At 39.4% G+C, this 21,244-nt stretch overlaps 1 protein-coding gene across 2 annotated transcripts in view; it reads left to right on the plus strand.

The window, feature by feature from the left end:
* Nucleotides 1-21,244, plus strand: part of LOC150108639 (serine/threonine-protein kinase PLK2-like) — a 321,698-nt gene that overhangs the window by 253,406 nt on the left and 47,048 nt on the right. For both annotated transcript variants that reach the window (XM_090416098.1, XM_090416097.1), the window contains exon 11: nucleotides 19,492-19,654. In XM_090416098.1, coding sequence (XP_090272224.1) covers nucleotides 19,492-19,654 — 163 coding nt within the window. The remainder of the gene's footprint in view (nucleotides 1-19,491; nucleotides 19,655-21,244) is intronic.

Below are 21,244 nucleotides of genomic sequence, written 5' to 3' on the forward strand. Positions count from 1 at the left end.
AATGCTAGAAGTATAACAAACAAGGAAGATGAAATGGTTGCACTAATTGTCTGTTCACCCAAAGATTGTCGGAATAAGTGAGACATGGTTGGAAGAGGATGACATCCTGACAGGAATAGAGATGGAAAGGTATGATGTATTTTGTGAAGACAGAGGGGGTAAAAAGGGAAGGGGAGTGCTATTGATGATAGAGAAAGAGTTATGTCCATATAAGATACAGATGCAAGAGGGAAATAGTGCCAGTAGTTTTGAGGCAGTATCGTGTGATGTAGAGGTGAATAGAATCAAATACTTGGTGGGATGTTGTTATAGACCAGGTAATGTGGATGGTGGTGATAATGAAATGTACAATCAAATTAGCCAAGTAAATAAGACAAGGGTGATTTTAATTATGGCAATATAGACTGGAATGATGAGATAGCAACTGGAAGTAAAGAAAATGAGTTTTTGAGGGATAACTACCTCAGAAAGTATGTAACAGAGGGCACACGAGGATTGAGGGTGTTGGATTTGGTCATCTCATCAGAGGATGTAATTATATATTAGGTGTCAAATCATCCAATTGGTGAGAGTGACCATGAGGTGATTACCTGGGTGGTTGCCAGCAGTGCGAGGACATCTGTGAGAAAAGGGTATATGTGGAACTACAAGGGTGGCGATTATGAAGAGCTCAGGAGACAGCTTGCGGGTGTGGCGTGGAATGAGGAGTTAGCTGGAAAAGAGATGAATGCAGCTTGGGGGATTTTAAACAACTGTTTAGTAGATGCAATGTCTAAATGTATTCCAAGGGTGAGAATGTTAAATAAGGTGGGTATTAGATGGATGAATAAAGAGATTAAGCATGCGATACAGAGAAAAAGGGCATTGTGGAGGCAGCATAAGAGAAGTGGAAATAACCAATTCCATGAGGTCTACAAAGACCAAGCAAGGAATGTGACTTAGTTGGTTAGGGTAGCTAAAGAGAGGTGTGAACAGCAGTTGGTTAATGAAGCCAAAAAGAATCCTAAGGAGTTCTTTTGATATGTAGCCAGCAAAAGAAAGAATTATGGAAGGATGACATTGATTGGAGAAAATGGTATAAAGACAGCTGATGCAGAATGTGTGGTGGAGATACTTAATGAGAAGTCCATAAGATCTTTCAATCTTGTGAATGTGACTTCATGGAGAGAGAGATTGAGAGCAGTTGATGATGGGGAGGAGAGACTGACTGTAGGTGAGCAAGAGGTGTATGGGGAGTTGAGTAAACTAGATGTTAATAAGCCTGTGGTAATTGACTTGTTCTGAAAGAATATGCCAGGGAGTTGACATCTGCCTTGACACATTTTTTGAATATGAGTCTTGCACTCTGTCAAGTTCCTAAGAAGGAAGGAAGGCAAGATTGTGCCACTTCATAAAGGAGGTCACCGAACTCAAGCATCAAACTATAGACCTATCTGTGTGTCAGGTGTTGTGGTTAAGTTGTTGGAGAAGCTTGTGAGAACTAGGATCCATAGTTGGGTTGACAACAATGGTATTATTTTTGATGGACAGCATGGATTTGCTAAAGGGAGGTTGTTAATATTTAATGAATTTATTTATCCTGTAGGCGACTGCGCCATTGTTAATATTTAATGAATTATCCTATATATATATAGGCTGCCTGCGCCATTGTTATTTATAATGTGTATTATAAATAATATTTCATTTACTAACAATTATTTTTATTTTGACTCTGAGTGTCCCTATATGTTATTATATTTGCACAAAGAGTTCACTCCAATTGGTGCAATGATTTTAACTCACTCTTTCAGAATCCAACTAATCATTGACTCAATACCAAGTACAAAATAAACACATTTAATAAAACTTAAAACAACATATATACACTTCTAGTAAAAATACATTGCTACAAATACAGATTAAATGGATCCAAGGCCTTATTTAAAAAATACAAACTTACTCTTAAGACAAAACACTTTTTCTTTCACAAATCACAAAAAAATGTTCATAGTCCTTTTCTTTTCCTGTTAAGGCTCTTTTCAAGATCCCTTTAAAATTTCTTTTTTACTGCCTCACACAAAACAAAAATCAAGTTCCTCCCAACTTGAATATCCCTCGGCCAGTGTATAAAAACTTAGTTTCAAGATTTCCTTTTTCTTCTGTACTTATTCCTTCTTGAAACATATTATTTACACTATTCCTTTTTCGGAATACAATATGAAATTTCCTTTTAACTGCCGCACACAAAAAATCAAGTTCCTCCCAACTTGAATATTTACCGGCCAGTGTTCTAAAAAACTTTTCGAACGCTCTCTTGTTTACCACTGTAACTTGGATACGCAACGCTTTCTTGTCAGCTGTCAATCAAACATCAAGTTCACTCCGGGAGCATGCGCACTTCAACAACATCAGAAACTACGCATTGTAAAAATATAGCTGACTTGCTGTATCCACCAGCGCTGAAGAAAGTCTTTCATAAACACAAAATTCAACATTTAAAAACACAACAAACTTTCTTATAAATAATACAAATAATCAATTAAGTAAGTACTTCAATATTTTTACTTCCCTACGTATTACTTCTAACATAATATTTTCGTAACGAGCACATCACAAGTGCAGACACTGCGTGTATGAAAACAAAAACTAACAAGCAAAATTAATACGTAAAAATATTCAGAATTTATAATATGATTATTTTTACAAGGTCATGTTTTAGTAATCTACTTATTTATTATAATAAAGTAACTGCTTTTTTGACAGAGGAGAAGGATACACAGTAAACTACTTGGATTTTGCAATGGCTTTTGATTGAGTAACTCATGATAGGGTGACAGTCAAACTAGAGCAGATGGGGTTGGATATTAGATTGGTGGATTGGAGACTGGCTATCTGATAGGTATCAACAAAGTTGTGTATAGGGGAGCGATATCCAGGAAAAGGAAAGTCACTAGTGGAGTGCCTCAGGGGTCTGTTTTAGGTCCATTGCTGTTTAACTTGTATATTAATGATATAGGTGAAGATTTGGATTGAGATATTCAGTTGTTTGCAGATCATGCAAAGTTGGGACAAACCATGAAGTGTAGTGAAGATGTTGTGGCCTTACAGGAAGACTTGAATAGATTGAGTGATTTGGCACGGAAATGGGGATATGAGTTCAATATTGCAAAATGTAAGGTTTAAAAATTTGGAAAACAAAGATGGGATGTAGAATTTATGCTTGGTGAGAATATATTGTTGGAGTTACAGGAAATAACAGATCTGAGGATGTTAGTGGATAAGGATCTAAAATTTAGGCGACACATCGGCAAAATTGTGAAGACAACACAAAGGCTTCTGGGAATGATGCAGTGGACACCGATGCGTAGAAGTAGGGAGATTCTTGTTCCGTTGTATAAGGCTTTGATTAGGCCACACATGGACTATTGCATCCAGATTTGGTCACCTGGCTTTCAGGAGGATGAAGAGATGTTGAAAAGGGTCCAAAGGATACTGACTAAGGTAATTTCTGACCTCTGGAATGTCGAGTATGAGGAAAGATTGAGAAGATGCAACTTGCAGAGTCTGGTGGACAGAAGGAAGAGGGGAGTTTTGATAGAGTACTACAAGTTGGTAAGGGGTTGTTATAGGATCAATGCTAGAGAAGTTTTACAGAGAATAGTAGGAAATCAGGGGACAACCAGAGTTCATCTCTGGAAAATGTATAAAGATGGTGTGAGTAGGGGAGTGAGAGGCAGGTGTTTTTCGTGCAGAGTTGTGAATGATTGGAATGCCTTCCCTGAGAATGTGGTCTCTGCAAAGAGCTTGAATGTGTTTAAAACACAGTATGATGAGCTGTGTGTGTGATAAAAGTACCTCCCAGATGAGTCTTTGACTCCATGAGGTCTTGGGGTGGTAATAATATGCATGCACAGCTACTCATGACCTTTAATCCATATGCTGGATACTATTTTGCTGGTTTTTCATAGCATCTTTAGAGCACAAATAATTGTTCGCAATGTGCAAACAGCAACAATTAGTCAATAATGGGAACAGGTTAAATTTGCAATGGAGACTGGCATGGTCTACTAAGTTGGGCCTAGTAGACCATGCCAATGGAGACTGGTATGGTCTACTAGGCCCAACTTGCCATAACAGTGGTGCTGAATGTATTTGTTCTCCAAACAGGATGCCAACTGATTTTTTTGCCTGTCCATAGTAAGCCATGTCATATATATTGGACATTTCATATACTCATGGATGTGATAAAGGAGAGTTTGTCCTTTTTTATATTCTACATATATTTTTTTATATACATTTGGCACCAACATTATGGCAAGTCAGGCCTAGCAGACCATGTCTTTCGTTTATGATCACACCTATAAATTTCTTCTTAATATTAAAAAGACGAGGAACCTAGGGATTGATAGTAGACAAGCTGGATATCAGAAAATAGCAGGCATGAAGTAGTTGCACATGATTGGTGGAATGGGTAGGACTAGTTATGAATTACTGTGCCTATTTATGAATTCCAGGAGTATCAAGTAAATGAGATGAAATTGTATTGATTATTTTTTCATCAGGATAGGGAAGGGAGGAAGAGTGCTACTGATAATAGCAAGCAAATTATTACGTGATGCCTCCAGGGAGTCCAAAGACTCATCGAAGGAGGGCATCTACTCTACAACTGTCTCTGCCACTCAATCCACCATCTACAAGGAGCCGCAACGGAATCTACTGCCCACCACCACTACTAGTATAATAAATTTAGTTTAATCTTTTATCCAAGTGTGAGCAAACAAAGTTTGCACCTGAAAGTATCTTCAGGACAGGGGTAAGGTAGTACAACACCAGGCAACTCGTTGCAAAGGTTAAGCAAGATAACATCACTCTTATCTCAGTATCTCCCATCATGCAAAACACATCTCCTTGTGTATATGTATAATAGTATGCATTAAGAGAAGGGCCACTACCTAGACTAGTTTTGACCTTTATTGAGGTCTCTTCAGTTGGAGCCAGGTTCAAGTGGAGATACCAGGCAGAAGCATTAACAATGTCATCTCTGCCTATAAGGGTTGCCAAATGGTGTGCCACCTTTTGGCAACAAATTTATTATAGTCTAACCAAGTAAAAAAAAAAAAACTTCCACCACTGCTAGTAGTTTCACAGACAATCACAAACATCCATGCCCACGGCTGGATTCAAACCTGCAACCTTCTGGCTGCAGAGCAGATATACTAACCACTCACCCAACCAGGCTGGCAATTATTATTATTCAGGCCTCCATGGAGTCAAAAGACTCATCGTGGGAGGTCCTTTCTAAGAAACCCAAGTCTATCAACACTCATCAAGGGAGGTCCCTCCTAAGAAACAAAGTCTATCATACTACTCCTTAAACGCATTGACCATTCTCGATCTCACCACTCCATCAGGCAATGCATTCCATGGTTCAGCCACCCTCCATGCAAAGAAAGCACTCCTCACTCTTTCTCACAGTTTCCTTTTGTAACTTCCAGGGATGGCCCCCTTGTCATGACTCCTTCCTGCTGTTCAACCAAGTGAAGGCATTCCCACAGTGTCAAACCTGTAACCACCTCTCAATAGTTTAAAAGTCTCTATCATATCGCCTCTCCTTCTATCAACCAAACTCTGCAGTCCACAATCTCTCAGCCGATCCTCATAACTAACATTGTACAGTCCTGACACCATCTTTGTTATCTGCCTTTGTACCCTTTTCACAGTTAATTTATCCTCTTCATATCCTGGAGACCAGATATGAGAACAATAGTCTGTGTGGTCTGATCAGAGTCTTATATAATGGAATGATAACCATTTCATCTCTACAGGTCAGTGTCCTTCTGATTATTGCAGCAATCCTCCGTGTTACTTTCACTACCTTTGACATATGTCCCCTAAATTTCAATTCTCTATCAATCATCAACCCCAGATCTCTTGTCTCCCCCACTTCCTCCAGTATAACTCCTCCCACAGAGGATGCAGTATCCCATCGATGTTTACCAAACCTCAAGACCTTACATTTTGCTGCATTAAACCGAACCCCCATTCGTTTGCCCTGTCTAGCTTATCCAAATCCTCTTGCAGGGCTACCACATCTGCACTATTACTAATAACCCTTCCCAGCTTTGCATCATCTGCAAACAACTGAATATCCCCTTGCAATCTGCTGACAATGTCATTGATATAAAGGTTAAACAATATAGGTCCCAGCACTGAGCCATGTGGAACACCACTTGTAACCTTCTGCCTCTTTGATACTGTTCCACCATACACAACTCTGATACCTATCGGACAGCCAATCCTGAATCCAGTTGACCAATCTGACATCCAGATCCATGTGCTGCAACTTAAATATCAGTTTAGCATGTGGCACCCTGTAAAATGCCTTTGCTAAGTCTAGGAAAATGGCAGTATATGCCCTTCCCTCATCTAATGCTCTTGTAACTTTATCATAAAAGGCTAGCATATTGCTAAAACAAGAGCATCCCTTCACAATTCCATGTTGACTCTCACAGATAACATTACCTTCATCTGCCCAATGCTGCATGCGATCCCTCACTACTGTCTCCAAGATATTAACTACTGATGACACACACAAACTGGCCTATAATTAGACACTTCTAGTCTGCTACTGCCCCTATGCAATGGCACTATCTTACCTTCCTTCCATTTGCTGGGCACCTTTCTTGCAGCCAGACTCTCATTGAAAAGGCAGGTCAAAGACATTATCAGTTCCTTAGCACATTCTCTCAAAACTCATGGTGAAATACCATCCAGTCCCACCACTTTACTAACATCCAGAGTACTTAGTATGTGGAACACACTTTCCTCTAAACCTCAAACCTGCCCTATCACTCTAATATTAAAATTGATTCCTCAAGGATGAAATACTCCAAGTGTTCATTGAACAACTCCACTATGTCCTCTGCATCAGTCACTCTATTCCCATTTTTATCCCACAATGTCATTCTTCCACAGTCATTTCTCCTCATACTGGCCACATAGCTAAAACATTCCCTAGAACTTTCCTTGGATCTAAGAGCCAATCTTTTCTCATATTCCAGTTTTATCTTCCTTACCATACTAGCTTTCCTGTCTCTTATATTCTTCATGCATCTTCTCTTCACCTGTCTCCTTATCTCTTCCCATAGCCTCTTTTTCACATGCAGTTCCTGTTTAATATTGTTTGTCATCCACTTTACTCCAAATTGTGTCCTCTTCTTCACTCGTGGAATACAGCTTACCATTGCTGCTAACAAATATTTCTTCAATTTCCCAAGCACTAATGATATCCTGGCCTTCCAATTCCTCCCTCCACGAAATTTCACCAAGTTGACGTCTAAGACTATTATAAATCACCTACTGTATAATTCCACATATGTTCCTGCCTGTTTGATACTCCTGCGTGTCTATTCATTTTCCAAGTCAAAACTATATGGTCACTCTCTCCAACTGGTGGGAGAGATGTCATCTCAGTTATTAACTCTTATGATGCTATAACCAAATCCAAAACTCCTGAACCTCTTGTTCCCTCTGTTATATGTTGCCTAAGACATTTGTCCCTCAAGAATTCTAGGAATTCCATTCTCTTATTGCTACATGCATCTTCCTCTCCCCAATTTATACTGCTGTAGTTAAAATCTCCCATAACAATCATTCTTCTTGCACTTGCCACGCTCAACTGTCTCATCATCTCGTGGTTCCCACTCTCTTTGGTCTGTAGCAACACCCCACTAAGTATCCTGTCTTGCCCACCTCCACCTCACACCATATGCTTTCAAAATCATTAGTGTCACAGCTTTTCAAAGCCTCCACTCTTAGAGGGCATAGGTCGTCACTTATCATAAGCAGTACCCCACCATGACGCTTTACCTTCCTATTCTGCCAAAAAATGCTGTACCCAGCTACTACCATTCCTGTTATTATATCCTCTTCTGTCAACCATGTCTCGGTGATCCCGATCTTTGGCCAGGCTGATGCTATCAGTGCCACCAATTCCTGTCTGTTATTCCGAACACCCCTGGTATTAGTATTAGCATAAAAATGCCATTGTTTCTGTACCCAGCATTATCCCCTCTAGACTCCACTGGGCTCAGCGTTACCTGATGTCGTCCCCTTTCTCCCAAGTACCCATTCCCACAAGAGGCCACCCTCCACACTTGGACACACTGACTTGTTCAGAACAGGAATCTCTCCAGATGCCCATGTCCTTCCTCATTCATATTCAAGCAATTTCTCACATACAGTGTCTCTCTGCCCTCAAATGCACTCCAAGCATCCACATATTTCAACCCTCTCTTCTGACACATTCTCGCTATTATGCCATTCAATGTCACTGCTCTTCTACTCGTCTCGTCATACTTAGGCAACACACACACTATCTTTTCTCTCTGTGTCTTCTTTTATACCACCTCAATCAAGAATCTCATATCTCTCGCTGCACTATTTACATCACCACTCAAGTCATTTGTTCCCACCATCACAATCATCTCATCCACGCTTTCACCTCTCTTAACTGCCAAATCTACACTTTCTATCTTTCCTACTGGCAAACACTCCACATCCTATCTTGAACACCACGAATCATTGAGTCCCCATACATTGCACTTCTTACCACTCTATACCTTGATTGCTCACATGCATCCCTCACTCTCTCTTTCTCCTATAACAGTTTCTCTCTGTGCTCCCCCCTGACATCACTCTGTCAGTAGTCCCTGTGCTCCCTTGCATTCCTCTCATTCCCTCTCTCCTGCTGTTTCTATTCTTTCCTCTTCTATCATTCCTATATCTGACATTTTTGTGCCAACAAATATGTCGGCACAAGGTTGAGATTTGAGAGAAAGATAATTGCAGCAGTTTTGAAAGTTTTCTTTGATATTGTGATAGGCTAGGGAATGTGGAGGGTAGAGCCAAAGAAATATATAGGTGAATTAATTGGCTTAGCAAGCAAGAGAAGGGGATCATTGAATGATTTTAATTATTGTAATATTGATCAGAATGTGAGAGAGATCACTGAAGAATAAAAGGAATTGAGTTTTAAGGGACAACCATCTTAAGCATTATGATACAGAGTTCACAAGAGAGCTGACAGGCCTTAGATCTTATCGGAAGATGCGATTGGGAATGCAGTGTTTTAATCATGTTGGTGAGAGTGACTTTGAGATGATCACCTGAATTGTAGCAGTCATGAGAATTTCTGTGAAGAAGGGATATGTGTGGAAGTGCAAGATGGTGCAAGGGGAGTGCCATTGAAGATAGAGAAAGAGTTATGTCCATACAAAGTAGAGATGCAAGACGGAAATAGTGCCAGTGGTTTTCAGGCAGTATGGTGTGAGATAGAGGTGAATGGAATCAAATACTTGGTGGGATGTTGTTATTATTATTCAGGCCTCCATGGAGTCAAAAGACTCATCATGAGAGGTCCTTCCTAAGAAACACAAAGTCTATCATACCACTCCTTAAACTCATTGACCATTCTCGCTCTCACCACTCCATCAGGCAATGCATTCCCCTCACTCTCTTGCTCATAGTTTCCTTTTGTAACTTCCAGGGATGGCCTCTTGTCATCACTCCTTCCTGCTGTTCAACCAAGTGAAAGAACTCCCCCAGTGTCAACCCTGAATCACCTGTCAACAGTTTAAAAGTCTCAATCCATATTTCCTCAGCCGATCCTCATAACCAAAATTGTACAATCCTGAAACCATCTTTGTCATCCGTCTTTGTACCCTTTCCACAGTTAATTTATCCCCTTCAAATTATAGACCAGGTAATGTGGATGGTGGTGATAGTGAAATGTATAGTCGAATTAGCCAAACAAATAAAAGGGTGATCATTATGGATGATTTTAATTATGGCAATATAGACTGGAATGATGAGATAGCAACTGGAAGTAAAGAAAATGAGTTTCTTGAGTTTGAGGGATAACTACCTCAGACAGTATGTAATAGAGGGCACATGAGGATTAAGGGTCTTGGATTTGGTCATCTCATCAGAAATCCACCAATTGGTGAGAGTGACCATGAGGTGATTACCTGGGTGGTTGCCAGCAGTGTGAGGACCCCTTTGGGAAAAAAGTATATAAGGAACTACAAGGGGGGGATTATTAAGAGCTCAGGAGACAGCTTGCGGGTGTAGTGTGGAATGAGGAGTTAGCTGGAAAAGAGATCAATGCAGCTTGGGGGCAATTTTAAAAACTGCATCTACTAGATGCAATTTAGACATTGCATCTAGTAGATGTAATGTCTAAATGTATTCCAAGGGTGAAAAGGTTAAATAAGGTAGGTGTGAGATGGATGAATAAAGAGAATATGCATGCGATACAGAGAAAAAGGGCATTGTGGAGGCAGCATAAGAGAAGTGGAAATAACCAATTTCATGAGGTCTACAAAGACCAGGCAAGGAGGGTGACTTGGTTGGTGAGAGTAGCTAAAGACAGGTATGAACAGCAGTTAGCTAATGAAGCCAAAAAGAATCCTAGGGAGTTCTTTTGATATGTAGCCAGCAAAAGAAAGAATGATTATGGAAGGATGACATTGATTGGAGAAAATGGTATAAAGACAGCTGTTGCAGAATGTGTGATAGAGATACTTAATGAGCAGTTCATAAAGATCTTTCAATCTTGTGAATGTGACTTCATGGAGAGATTGAGAGCAGTTGATGATGGAGAGGAGAGACTGACTGTAAGTGAGCAAGAGGTGTTTGGGGAGTTGAGTAAACTAGATGTAAATAAGGCTGTGGGACTTGATAATATATCACTGCATATTCTGAAGGAATGTGCCAGGGAGGTAACACCTGCCTTGACATATTTTTTTAATACGAGTCTTGCACTTGGTCAAGTTCCTAAGGAGGGCAATATTGTGCCACTTCATGAAGGAGGTGATCGAACTCGAGCATCAAACTATAGGCCTATCTGTGTTTCAGGTGTTGTGGTTAAGTTGTTGGAGAAGTGAGAACTAGGATCCAGAGTTGAGTTGATAACAATGGTATTATCTTTGATGGAGAGCATGGATTTGCTAAAGGAAGGTCATGTTTTAGTAATCTACTTACTTATTACAATAAAGTGACTGCTTCCTTGGATAGAGGAAAAGGATACACAGTAATATACTTGGATTTCGCAAGGGCTTTTGATAGAGTACCTCATGATAGGTTGACAGTCAAACTAGAGCAGATGGGGTTGGATGTTAGATTGGTGCATTGGATTGGAGACTGGCTCTCTGATAGGTATCAACAAGTTGTGTATTGGGGTGTGATATCCAGGAAAAGGAAAGTCACTAGTGGAGTGCCTCAGGGATCTGTTTTAGGGCCATTACTATTTAACTTGTATATTAATGATATTGGCGAAGATTTGGATGGAGATATTCAGTTGTTTTCAGATGATGCAAAGTTGGGACGAACCATAGAGTAGTGAAGATGTTGTGGCCTTGCAAGAAGACTTGAATAAATGGAGTGATTGGGCAAGCAAATGGGGATGCGAGTTCAATGTTGCAAAATGTAAGGTTTTAAAATTTGGAAAATAAAGATGGGATGCAGAATTTATGCTTGGTGAGAATATATTGTTGGAGGTAGAGGAAATAAGAGATCTGGGAGTGATAGTGGATAAGGATCTAAAATTTAGGGGACACGTCACCAAAATTGTGAAGACAACACAAAGGCTTCTGGGAATGATGCAGAAAAATGATGCTTCTGGGAATGATGTAGAAGTAGGAAGATTCTTGTTCCATTGTATAAGGCTTTGATTAGGCCACACATGGCCTATTGTGCCGAAATTTGGTCACCGGGTTTTTAGGAGGATGAAGAGATGTTGGAAAGGGTCCAAAGGCGACTGACTAAGGTAGTTTCTGTCGAGTATGGGGAAAGATCGAGAAGATGTAATTTGCAGAGTCTGGTGGACAGGAGGAAGAGGGGAGATATGATAGAGACCTAAAAGTTGGTAAGGGGTTGTTATAAGATCAATGATGGAGAAGTTCTACGAGAATAGTGGGAGAACCAGAGATCATCCCTGGAAACTGTTTAAAGAGGGTGTGAGTAGGGGAGTATGAGACAGGTTTTTTCGTGCAGAGTTGTGAATGATTAGAATGCCTTACTTGAGAGTGTGGTGTCTGCAAGGAGTTTGAGTATGTTTAAGACATGGTATGATGAGATGTGTGTGATAAAAGGATCTCCCAGATGAGTCTTTGACTCCATGTGGTCTTGAGATAATGATAATAAGACAGATGCTTATGAAAAACTTAGGAGACAGCTAGAAGTTCTGCATTAAAAGAAGAGTTGGATGGAAAGGAGGCAGATACTTCTTCTTTGGCATGGATGAAGAGCAAGAACAACAGCAATGTCTGAGTGTATTTCAATTTAGCTGTTGAAAGCTCTATTGGAATACAATCAGTCAAAGGGAAAAAGGCTAAATATGGTAGGATTAAAATAGATTAATGAAGGGATTAAGCATGAAATTGGAAGAAGGCATTGTACATGTAACAAGATCAATATTGGCAATCACTTGCAAGAAGAATATGCCAGGACAGTTGATAAGGATAGCAAAAGTGCGGTATGAACATAAACTAGCCAGTCAAGCCAAGAAAAATCTTGGTGAGTTCTTTCCATATGTGGCAAGTAGAAGAAAAAATGACTATGGGAGGATGAGAGTGGTAGATTGGTGACTACTTTAGAGGATATAGTTTAGGAATTCTGTGAGCAGTTTATCAGGATATTTCATCCTGATGAATGCAACATAAGAAGTTTGAGTGTAGAGGGTATGGTGGAAGAGAGCTAATAATGAGTGAACAGGAGGCATGTAATTAAGTAGTATATCACAACCTGTCTTGAAGGGAATGCTTCAGGGAATTAAAACGGCACCCTTCATACACCTGTTAAACATGAGTTTTGTAACAGGACAAAATCTCCAAGGAGCAGAATCAGAGTAAAATTGTTTCACTTTGCAAAGAGTTGGGAGAAATAAGACTGAAGCTACAAATTATATAGGCCAATCTGTGTCTGGCATTTTAATTAAGGTGTTAAAGAGGTTGCTGTGGACTAGGATTCAAAATTAAGTAGATAATAATAGTATTCATTATGGTGGTCAACATGAGTTTCAGGGGAGTTTATGATGTTTTAGCAATTTACTTGTACATTACAAGGTGTGGCGAATGCACTGGATAAGGAAGATGCATTCAGTGATATATTTGGATTTTTCAAAGGCCTTTGATGGTTGGCCACATGACACACTATTAACTAAATTGAAATGGATGGGATTGGATAAGAGACTAATAAGATTGATAGCCAATTAGTTGTCAAATAGGTATGTTATATATGGGGGAGTGATATCTCACAAGGGGGTGGCCACTAGTGGGGTGCCACAGATGTCGTGGTTATACTGTGAGAGTAGGTAAGTGGAGTAGAGCTATTAGTTTAATGTTGCAGTGTGTAATGTCTGGAAATTTAGTTGGCAAGGATTGAATGCATATGATACAATTAATGGAGAGATTTTGAAGATTATGAGAGATCTGAGAGTGACTATGAACTGACCTTGATTTGTAGGGCCACATTGCTAAAATTGTGGTCCTTAAACTTCTATCCCCATCATTGCCATAAGGGATTATGGTCTCTTGTATAAGAATTTGATCAAACCACATGAACTACTGTGCACAGATTTGGTTTTCAAGGCCTTGAGGATATCTTTGAAAGGGTCCAGAGAAGATTTGCTAAGTCATTTTAGGTCTATGAAATGTGGGATAGGAAGACAGATTAAGGGAATGCAGTTTGTAGAACCTTGTGAAAAGAAGAGCAGATATGATTTGAGATGTGCAAGTTGGCAAGGAATTGCTACCTGTGTAATATTTTATTTTCATAGAGGCAGACAATATAAAACAACAGGTCATCTATTGAAGCTGTAGAAGGAGGGTTCATGAAGTGAGGAGCAGGTTCTTTGTATGGAGAGTGGAATGCATTGCCCTGAATGGAAATTGAATGAGTTTAAGGCACAGTTGCTGACTTAGTTGGCCAAGTGGTTACCGTATCTGCTCTCCAGCCAAACGGCTGTGGGTTGAAATCCCAGACGTTTGTAATTGTCCATGCCCATGGTGGAATTCAACTGCAGCCTCTCAGCTGGAGAGCAGATACTAACTCTATGTGGAAAGGACATCTGCGATCCTAACACTTCTTCTAGCAGAAGGCTTCGCTCCCAAAACCCAGTGAGGTACGGGAGTGACCATATGGTGTCTATCTATGGACATCAAATATGAAAGTTTTTTAAGGCACAGTTTGATCTTTTTTTGCATGAATGTCGACCTACTTCAGTGAGTCTTGACTCCGTAGAGGTCTGATGTCAATATTGGAATAATAGTAAACATGTTACCAGTAGCAAGGATGAGTTGCAAAGTGAGTATATGGAAGTTTATTCTCTTATATAAGGTTAGAAACTATATTACTGTGCATTAGGATTTTTAAGGTGGAAAGAGAATGAGGAGACTAAAGGAATGAAAAGGAAACTAAGATATCTGCTGAGGATGTTTAATTTTACCCCCTTCCCCCACACACCAGGTCACAATCTATACAAGTATTATGTGGTTGGATATAATATTATTATTATTACCATCCCAAGACCTCATGGAGTCAGACTCATCTGGGAGGTCCTTTTATCACACACACACAGCTCATCATACTGTGTTTTAAACACAAACTCTTTGCAGACACCACATTCTCAGGCAAGGCATTCCAATCATTCACCACTCTGCATGAAAAACACCTGCCTCACACTCCCCTACTCACACCCTCTTTATACAGTTTCCAGGGATGACCTCTGGTTCTCCCCCGATGTCCCACTATTTTCTGTAGAACCTCTCCAGCATTGATCCTATAACAACCCCTTAATAACTTGTAGGTCTCTATCATATCTCCCCTCTTCCTCCTGTCCACCAGACTCTGCAAGTTGCATCTTCTCAATCTTTCCTCATACTCGACATTCCAGAGGTCAGAAACTACCTTAGTCAGTCTCCTATGGACACTTTCCAACATCTCTTCATCCTTCTGAAAGCACCAGTGACCAAATCTGGGTGCAATAGTCCATGTGTGGCCTAATCAAAGCCTTATACAACAGAACAAGAATCTCCCGACTTCTACGCATCGGTGTCCACTGCATCATTCCCAGAAGCCTTTGTGTTGTCTTCGCAATTTTGCCGATGTGTCGCCTAAATTTTAGATCCTTATCCACTAACATCCTCAGATCTGTTATTTCCTGTACCTCCAACAATATATTCTCACCAAGCATAAATTCTACATCCCATATTTGTTTTCCAAATTTTAAAACCTTACATTTTGCAACATTGAACTCATATCCCCATTTCCATGCCAAATCACTCAATCTATTCAAGTCTTCCTGTAAGGCCACAACATCTTCACTACACTTCATAGTTTGTCCCAACTTTGCATGATCTGCAAACAACTGAATATCTCCATCCAAATCTTCACCTATATCATTAATATACAAGTTAAACAGCAATGGACCTAAAACAGATCCCTGAGGCACTCTACTAGTGACTTTCCTTTTCCTGGATATCACACCCCAATACACAACTTGTCGATACCTATCAGATAGCCAGTCTCCAATCCAATGCACCAATTTAATATCCAACCCCATCTGCTCTAGTTGACTGTCAACCTATCATGAGGTATACTCTATCAAAAGCCTTTGCAAAATCCAAGAATATTACTGTGTATCCTTCTCCTCTGTCTCCAAGGAAGCAGTCACTTTATTGTAATAAGCAAGTAGATTACTAAAACATGACGTTCCTTTAGCAAATCCATTCTGTCCATCAAAGATAATACCATTGTTGTCAACCCAATTCTGGATCCTAGTTCTCACAAGCTCCTCGAACAACTTAACCACAACACCTGACACACAGATAGGCCTATAGTTTGATGCTTGAGTTCGATCACCTCCTTTATGAAGTGGCACAATCTTGCCTTCCTTCCTTCTTAGGAACTTGACAGAGTGCAAGACTCATTAAAAAAATATGTCAAGGCAGATGTCAACTCCTTGGCACATTCTTTCAGAATACATGGTGATATATTATCAAGTCCCACAACCTTATTAACATGTAGTTTACTCAACTCCCCAGACACCTCTTGCTCACCTACAATCAGTCTCTCCTCCCCATCATCAACTGCTCTCAATCCCTCCATGAAGTCACATTCACAAGATTGAAAGATCTTTATGAACTGCTCATTAAGTATCTCCACCACACATTCTGTCAGCTGTCTTTATACCATTTTCTCCAATCAATGTCATCCTTCCATAATTATTCTTTATTTTGCTGGCTACATATCGAAAGAAATCTTTAGGATTTTTTTTGGCTTCATTAGCCAACTGCTGTTCATACCTTTCTTTAGCTACCCACACACCAAGTCACCCTCTTTGCTTGGTCTTTGTAGACCTCATGGAATTGGTTATTTTCACTTCTCTTATGCTGCCTCCACAATGCCCCTTTTCTCTGTATCGCATGCTTAATCTCTTTATTCATCCATCTCACACCCACCTTATTTAACCTTCTCATCGTTGGAATATATTTAGACATTGCATCTACTAAACAGTTTTTGAAAATTCCCCAAGCTGCATTGATCTCTTTTCCAGCTAACTCCTCATTCCATGCTACACCTGCAAGCTGTCTCCTGAGCTCTTCATAATCACCACCCTTGTAGTTCCACATATACCCTTTTCTGAGAGGTTTTGCACTGCTGACAACCACTCAGGTAATCACCTCATGGTCACGCTCACCAATTGGTGGATGATTTGACACCTCATGTATAATTACATCCTGTGATGAGATGACCAAATCCAAGACCCTCAATCCACGTGTGCCTTCTGTTACATACTGTCTGAGGCAGTTATCCCTCAAAAACTCATTTTCTTTACTTCCAGTTGCTATCTCATCGTTCCAGTCTATATTGCCATAATTAAAATCACCCATAATGATCAGCCTTTTCTTATTTATCCACATCTATAACAACATCCCACCAAGTATTTGATTCACCCCTATCTCACACCATACTGCCTCAAAACTACTGGCACTATTTCCCTCTTGCATCTGTACCTTATATGGACATAACACTTTCTCTATCATCAATAGCACTCCCCCTCCCTTTTTACCCCCTCTGTCTTCACAAAATACATCATACCTTTCCATCTCTATTCCTGTCAGGATGTCATCCTCTTCCAACCATGTCTCACTTATTCCGACAATCTTTGGGTGAACAGACGCAATTAGTCCAACCACTTTATCTTCCTTGTTTGTTATACTTCTAGCATTTGTATACAAGCACAACAGTTCATTTCTGGATCTACAGCTGTAGATCCACTGATACTACCACTCACTCTGTGATCGCTCCATGCTCGACTGGGGCTATTTCCCTTTCTGCTTCTTCATTTTAAAACCCTTTTCAATTCCAACTGTTTCCTCTTGATGCCTTGTCACCCCATTCCTTTCCTGCCTACACATGCTCACCTCCTATTGGAGCATCCACCTTTCTTATGCTGTGTACCCCTGTCCACCCTGATTTCCCCTGTTTCTCTGCTCCTCTTGCACACCCATTCTCTCATTTTCTGTACTCATACCACTCACTTCCCCATTCATAACCACATCTTCAAACTCTTCTGTCTTACTCTCCTGCTCTTCCACATCACTTCCCACTCGATCTGATTCATTCTCTCTATTCACTTCTCTACTTTTGAGCAGCAGTCTCTCCAAGTGACTCACACCATAACCACTCAAATGCAGTCCATCACTCCCATACAGCTCACTTCGTCCCTCAAACTCATTCCACAGATTAACAAACTGTAATCCCATCTCCTCACACATTTCAGCCAGCATATCATTCATAATCCTTTCTCTCCGCCTCATTTCACCACAGTCATACCTAGGCAACACGCTAACTACCCTTCCTGTGACACTGTTCTCTTTTATCCTTCTAAGCAGCCTCCTGATATCCATTCTGACACACTCTTTGTCGTCTCTCAAATCATTCGTACCTATTAATACTATTAACTCTTTTGCATGTTCCTGCCTCATATCCAATGCCTCAATCACTCTACTGATGTTAGCACCTGGAAAACATACCTTTGTGCATTCTATCCTCCAGCACACCTTTAATAATGGAGTTGCCATACAATGCCACTTGCTCATCTTTCGTTAACTCTTTCATGCCATCATTATTTATTTTAATAGTTTTTACCTGAATTTTCTTAATTTCATTTCACATCCATTTCATTTCTTGCCTCATCCAATCCAATTCAACTTCTGAATCTCGTGACACATTCTCTCTATCATTCAATCTTTCTAACTCTCAATCCTCTCTTCTCACTTTCACTCTCATTTATCCTTTTTTTTTTCTGTACTTTTGGTCCCACATGTGTCCAACTTTTGCTATCATTCTTCCCATTTTCATTCTCATTCATCTTTATTTGTTTCTGTACTTTCAGTCCAACATGCATCCAACTTTCGCTATCATCCATTCTTTCGATTTTTTTTTCACTTTTGATTTCTCATCGCACCATTTCTAGTTTCCTTCCACCACTCTCACCCCACTTTCGTCCCTTTTAACATCCGTTACGGTTTTCAAGTCGCTCTTTCTTTTTTACTGATTTTTTAACATTTTTTCGCCTCTTTCAAACATGCATTTATTTTTCCTGTGACATTCTCGCTACTAACACTTTCTGACATCAATTCCTCGTTCAGATCACACTTCACACGCACCTTCCTTCCATCCTCACCAAATATCCACAAATCATTTATGCAATCGAAAGAATGCATATTACAGACCTCACACTTAACGAAACGACTGAAATCTAAATTATAGTTATGGAATGACTGTCGCTGCCATTTTTTTGCAAGTTACTAAGTCTAATAACGATTTTGTAATTAAGTTTTGGCAAAAAAAAAAAATCCCCCACACTAATAAAACCAGTAGCGCACAACGTTTACAGCCTCTCTTACTCAAACAATTACGCATATATATTTAATTATTCCTAGAAATTTATCCCAATCAGGAACTCTTCTTATACATGTCTGCAGCAGCACTAATAGATGAGACTACTCTCCTTTAGCTAATATAGAGGATTAAGAGTAAAGAAATTATTTGGAATATAGTAAGGGAGATGTGATATTGATGTAAGTTGGAGAGAGAGGATCCTAAGCAGAATTTTAAAGCATAAGATCTATAAGCAAGATCTTACAGGCAAGAAGGTATTTTTCATAGAATGCTGGGGGGGGGGAGAAGTGACTGAATAAATTTCAGAGTGACATAAGGCAACTCATGAGCATGTCTTTAGGACATAGGGGAATCCAACAGTATTAGCAAATACTGCTTGAATTCAAAAGATCATACTAATTTCTTATAACTTTTACCACTTAATGTCTATCTGCCATTTTTTTTCCATTTCAATGAAATTCATTTAATATAAACTTGTATAATACTTGTATAATTATTTGATTTTATGTTGATTTCTGATATTAATTTCTAAAACTTTCCTAGTTACAAAAGCAACATCTTCTCCACTGGCTGGCCACAGTCTTCTTTTTATTACCAAGTGGATTGATTATTCAAATAAATATGGGTTTGGCTATCAACTCTCTGATCACAGCATTGGTGTAGTGTTTAATGATAACACGAAACTTACACTGTCTCCTGATAAAATGTAAGTCATTTTAACTGTTTGATTAAAAATTATGAAGTGTCATTGATTCCCCCCCCCCTTCCTACACATTTCTTTGGCATGCTTATAGATTGCAAAGTAGAAAAGAAAAGACAGATCTAAAAATTATTTAAGACCAAAAAGAAATAAAAATATACAGAACCAGCAACATGAGGGTAGTGCTGGCCATTTCTTGAAAATAGTCATCAAATGATTTACAGTACCAAACTGACTATCAGGTCAAAACTGAGTTTTTCACTGATGTAAGAGCAATAAGTTGATAGCTGGATGGTAAATATTTCTCCTTTTTTTTTTTTTTTTCAGAATTCACTGTATATGGGCTTCCATTCCATGCTGTAGAATGGATGCCAGCTGAGTACAGTTTAGTGAATAAATGATCAAGAACAGGGTTAGCTCAGAAGCACATCTCTTTGGCACTGTGGAAAGGATTCCATTAGGACCAGCTGTCTTGATAACTATTTCACTCATGACATCATATTCCCTATTCTGCTTTAAACACCTTGTAGTCCATTGGCATATTGCACTTCCTGCAAACTTGCACTCACTCCTTTCTCTTATTCAGCCTCTCCTCTTATTCATATGCTGTTCTTGGCTATTTTATGTAGGCGTATTTGCTACTTAGTTCTGCTGAATCTGACTCGGTTAGTTTAACTTGAACAACTTTATTCAAGGAATAAATTTACAATAAGGAAACTAAAGTTATCTTCCTGAAATGAGAACAAAATGGTCTCTTAGTTCTTGTATGGATATTTACCAGTTGATACCATATACTCTATATCATCATTCTTTTCAAACATGAGGTTATCACAATCTTACTAGTTAAGGTGCATTCCATTTCTTCCTTAGCTGCAACTCTCTTCAAAAAGGAACTGTTTAATAAAAGATTCTTTCAGGAGATTTAATGTGTTGAGTTCATGATATGCTGTTGATTGTTGTTTGCTTTCAAGTTTACATTTCAGGTAAATGAGTGGCTATACCAAAGCAGGGCTCTCAAGAAATTTTTCAGACATACATGCTATTGCCAGAAGCATCAAATGAAGATGAGGAATTCTTAGCTTTGGTAGATGCATTGAGACGAAAAATTAACATTGGTATTCAGAGACTAGAAAAAGTATTGTTGAATGAAGTGAAAGTGGATAAGCAGAATCAGCGAAACTAAAGCTTTTTTTTTTTTTTTTTTGAAGGGGGGGGGGGTAAGCTATTGAGTGGATATGCAGACATCAGTGAGGCAGTTGAGTGTAAGAATGTGTATAATATGCCTAGTTTGTTATCACTAGTAACAAACTGGAATAGGATAGTTAGGCCCACCGCTATCCTGATGCTTTGAACTTTATGTACACTAATGCCAGGAGCATTCAGAACAGGCAGGAGGAATTTTTGGCATTGATTGACTCATCCTGGCTAAATGTTATTGACATTAGACATGGCTAACAGAAGGCGATATAGTTAATGGGATAGAATGTAAAAGGTATTGTGTGTGTGTTCAGGGAGGATAGAGAGAGAAAAGAATAGGAGGAGTGTTATTGATGATAGCCAATGAACTGCAACCAAAGAATAGAAGTTCAACTTTAG

This window comes from Typopeltis vanoorti, chromosome 3 (genome assembly GCF_054136105.1).
Source record: "Typopeltis vanoorti isolate ZY-2024b chromosome 3, IOZ_Tvanoo_1.0, whole genome shotgun sequence".
In the NCBI taxonomy this organism is placed as follows: domain Eukaryota; kingdom Metazoa; phylum Arthropoda; class Arachnida; order Uropygi; family Thelyphonidae; genus Typopeltis; species Typopeltis vanoorti.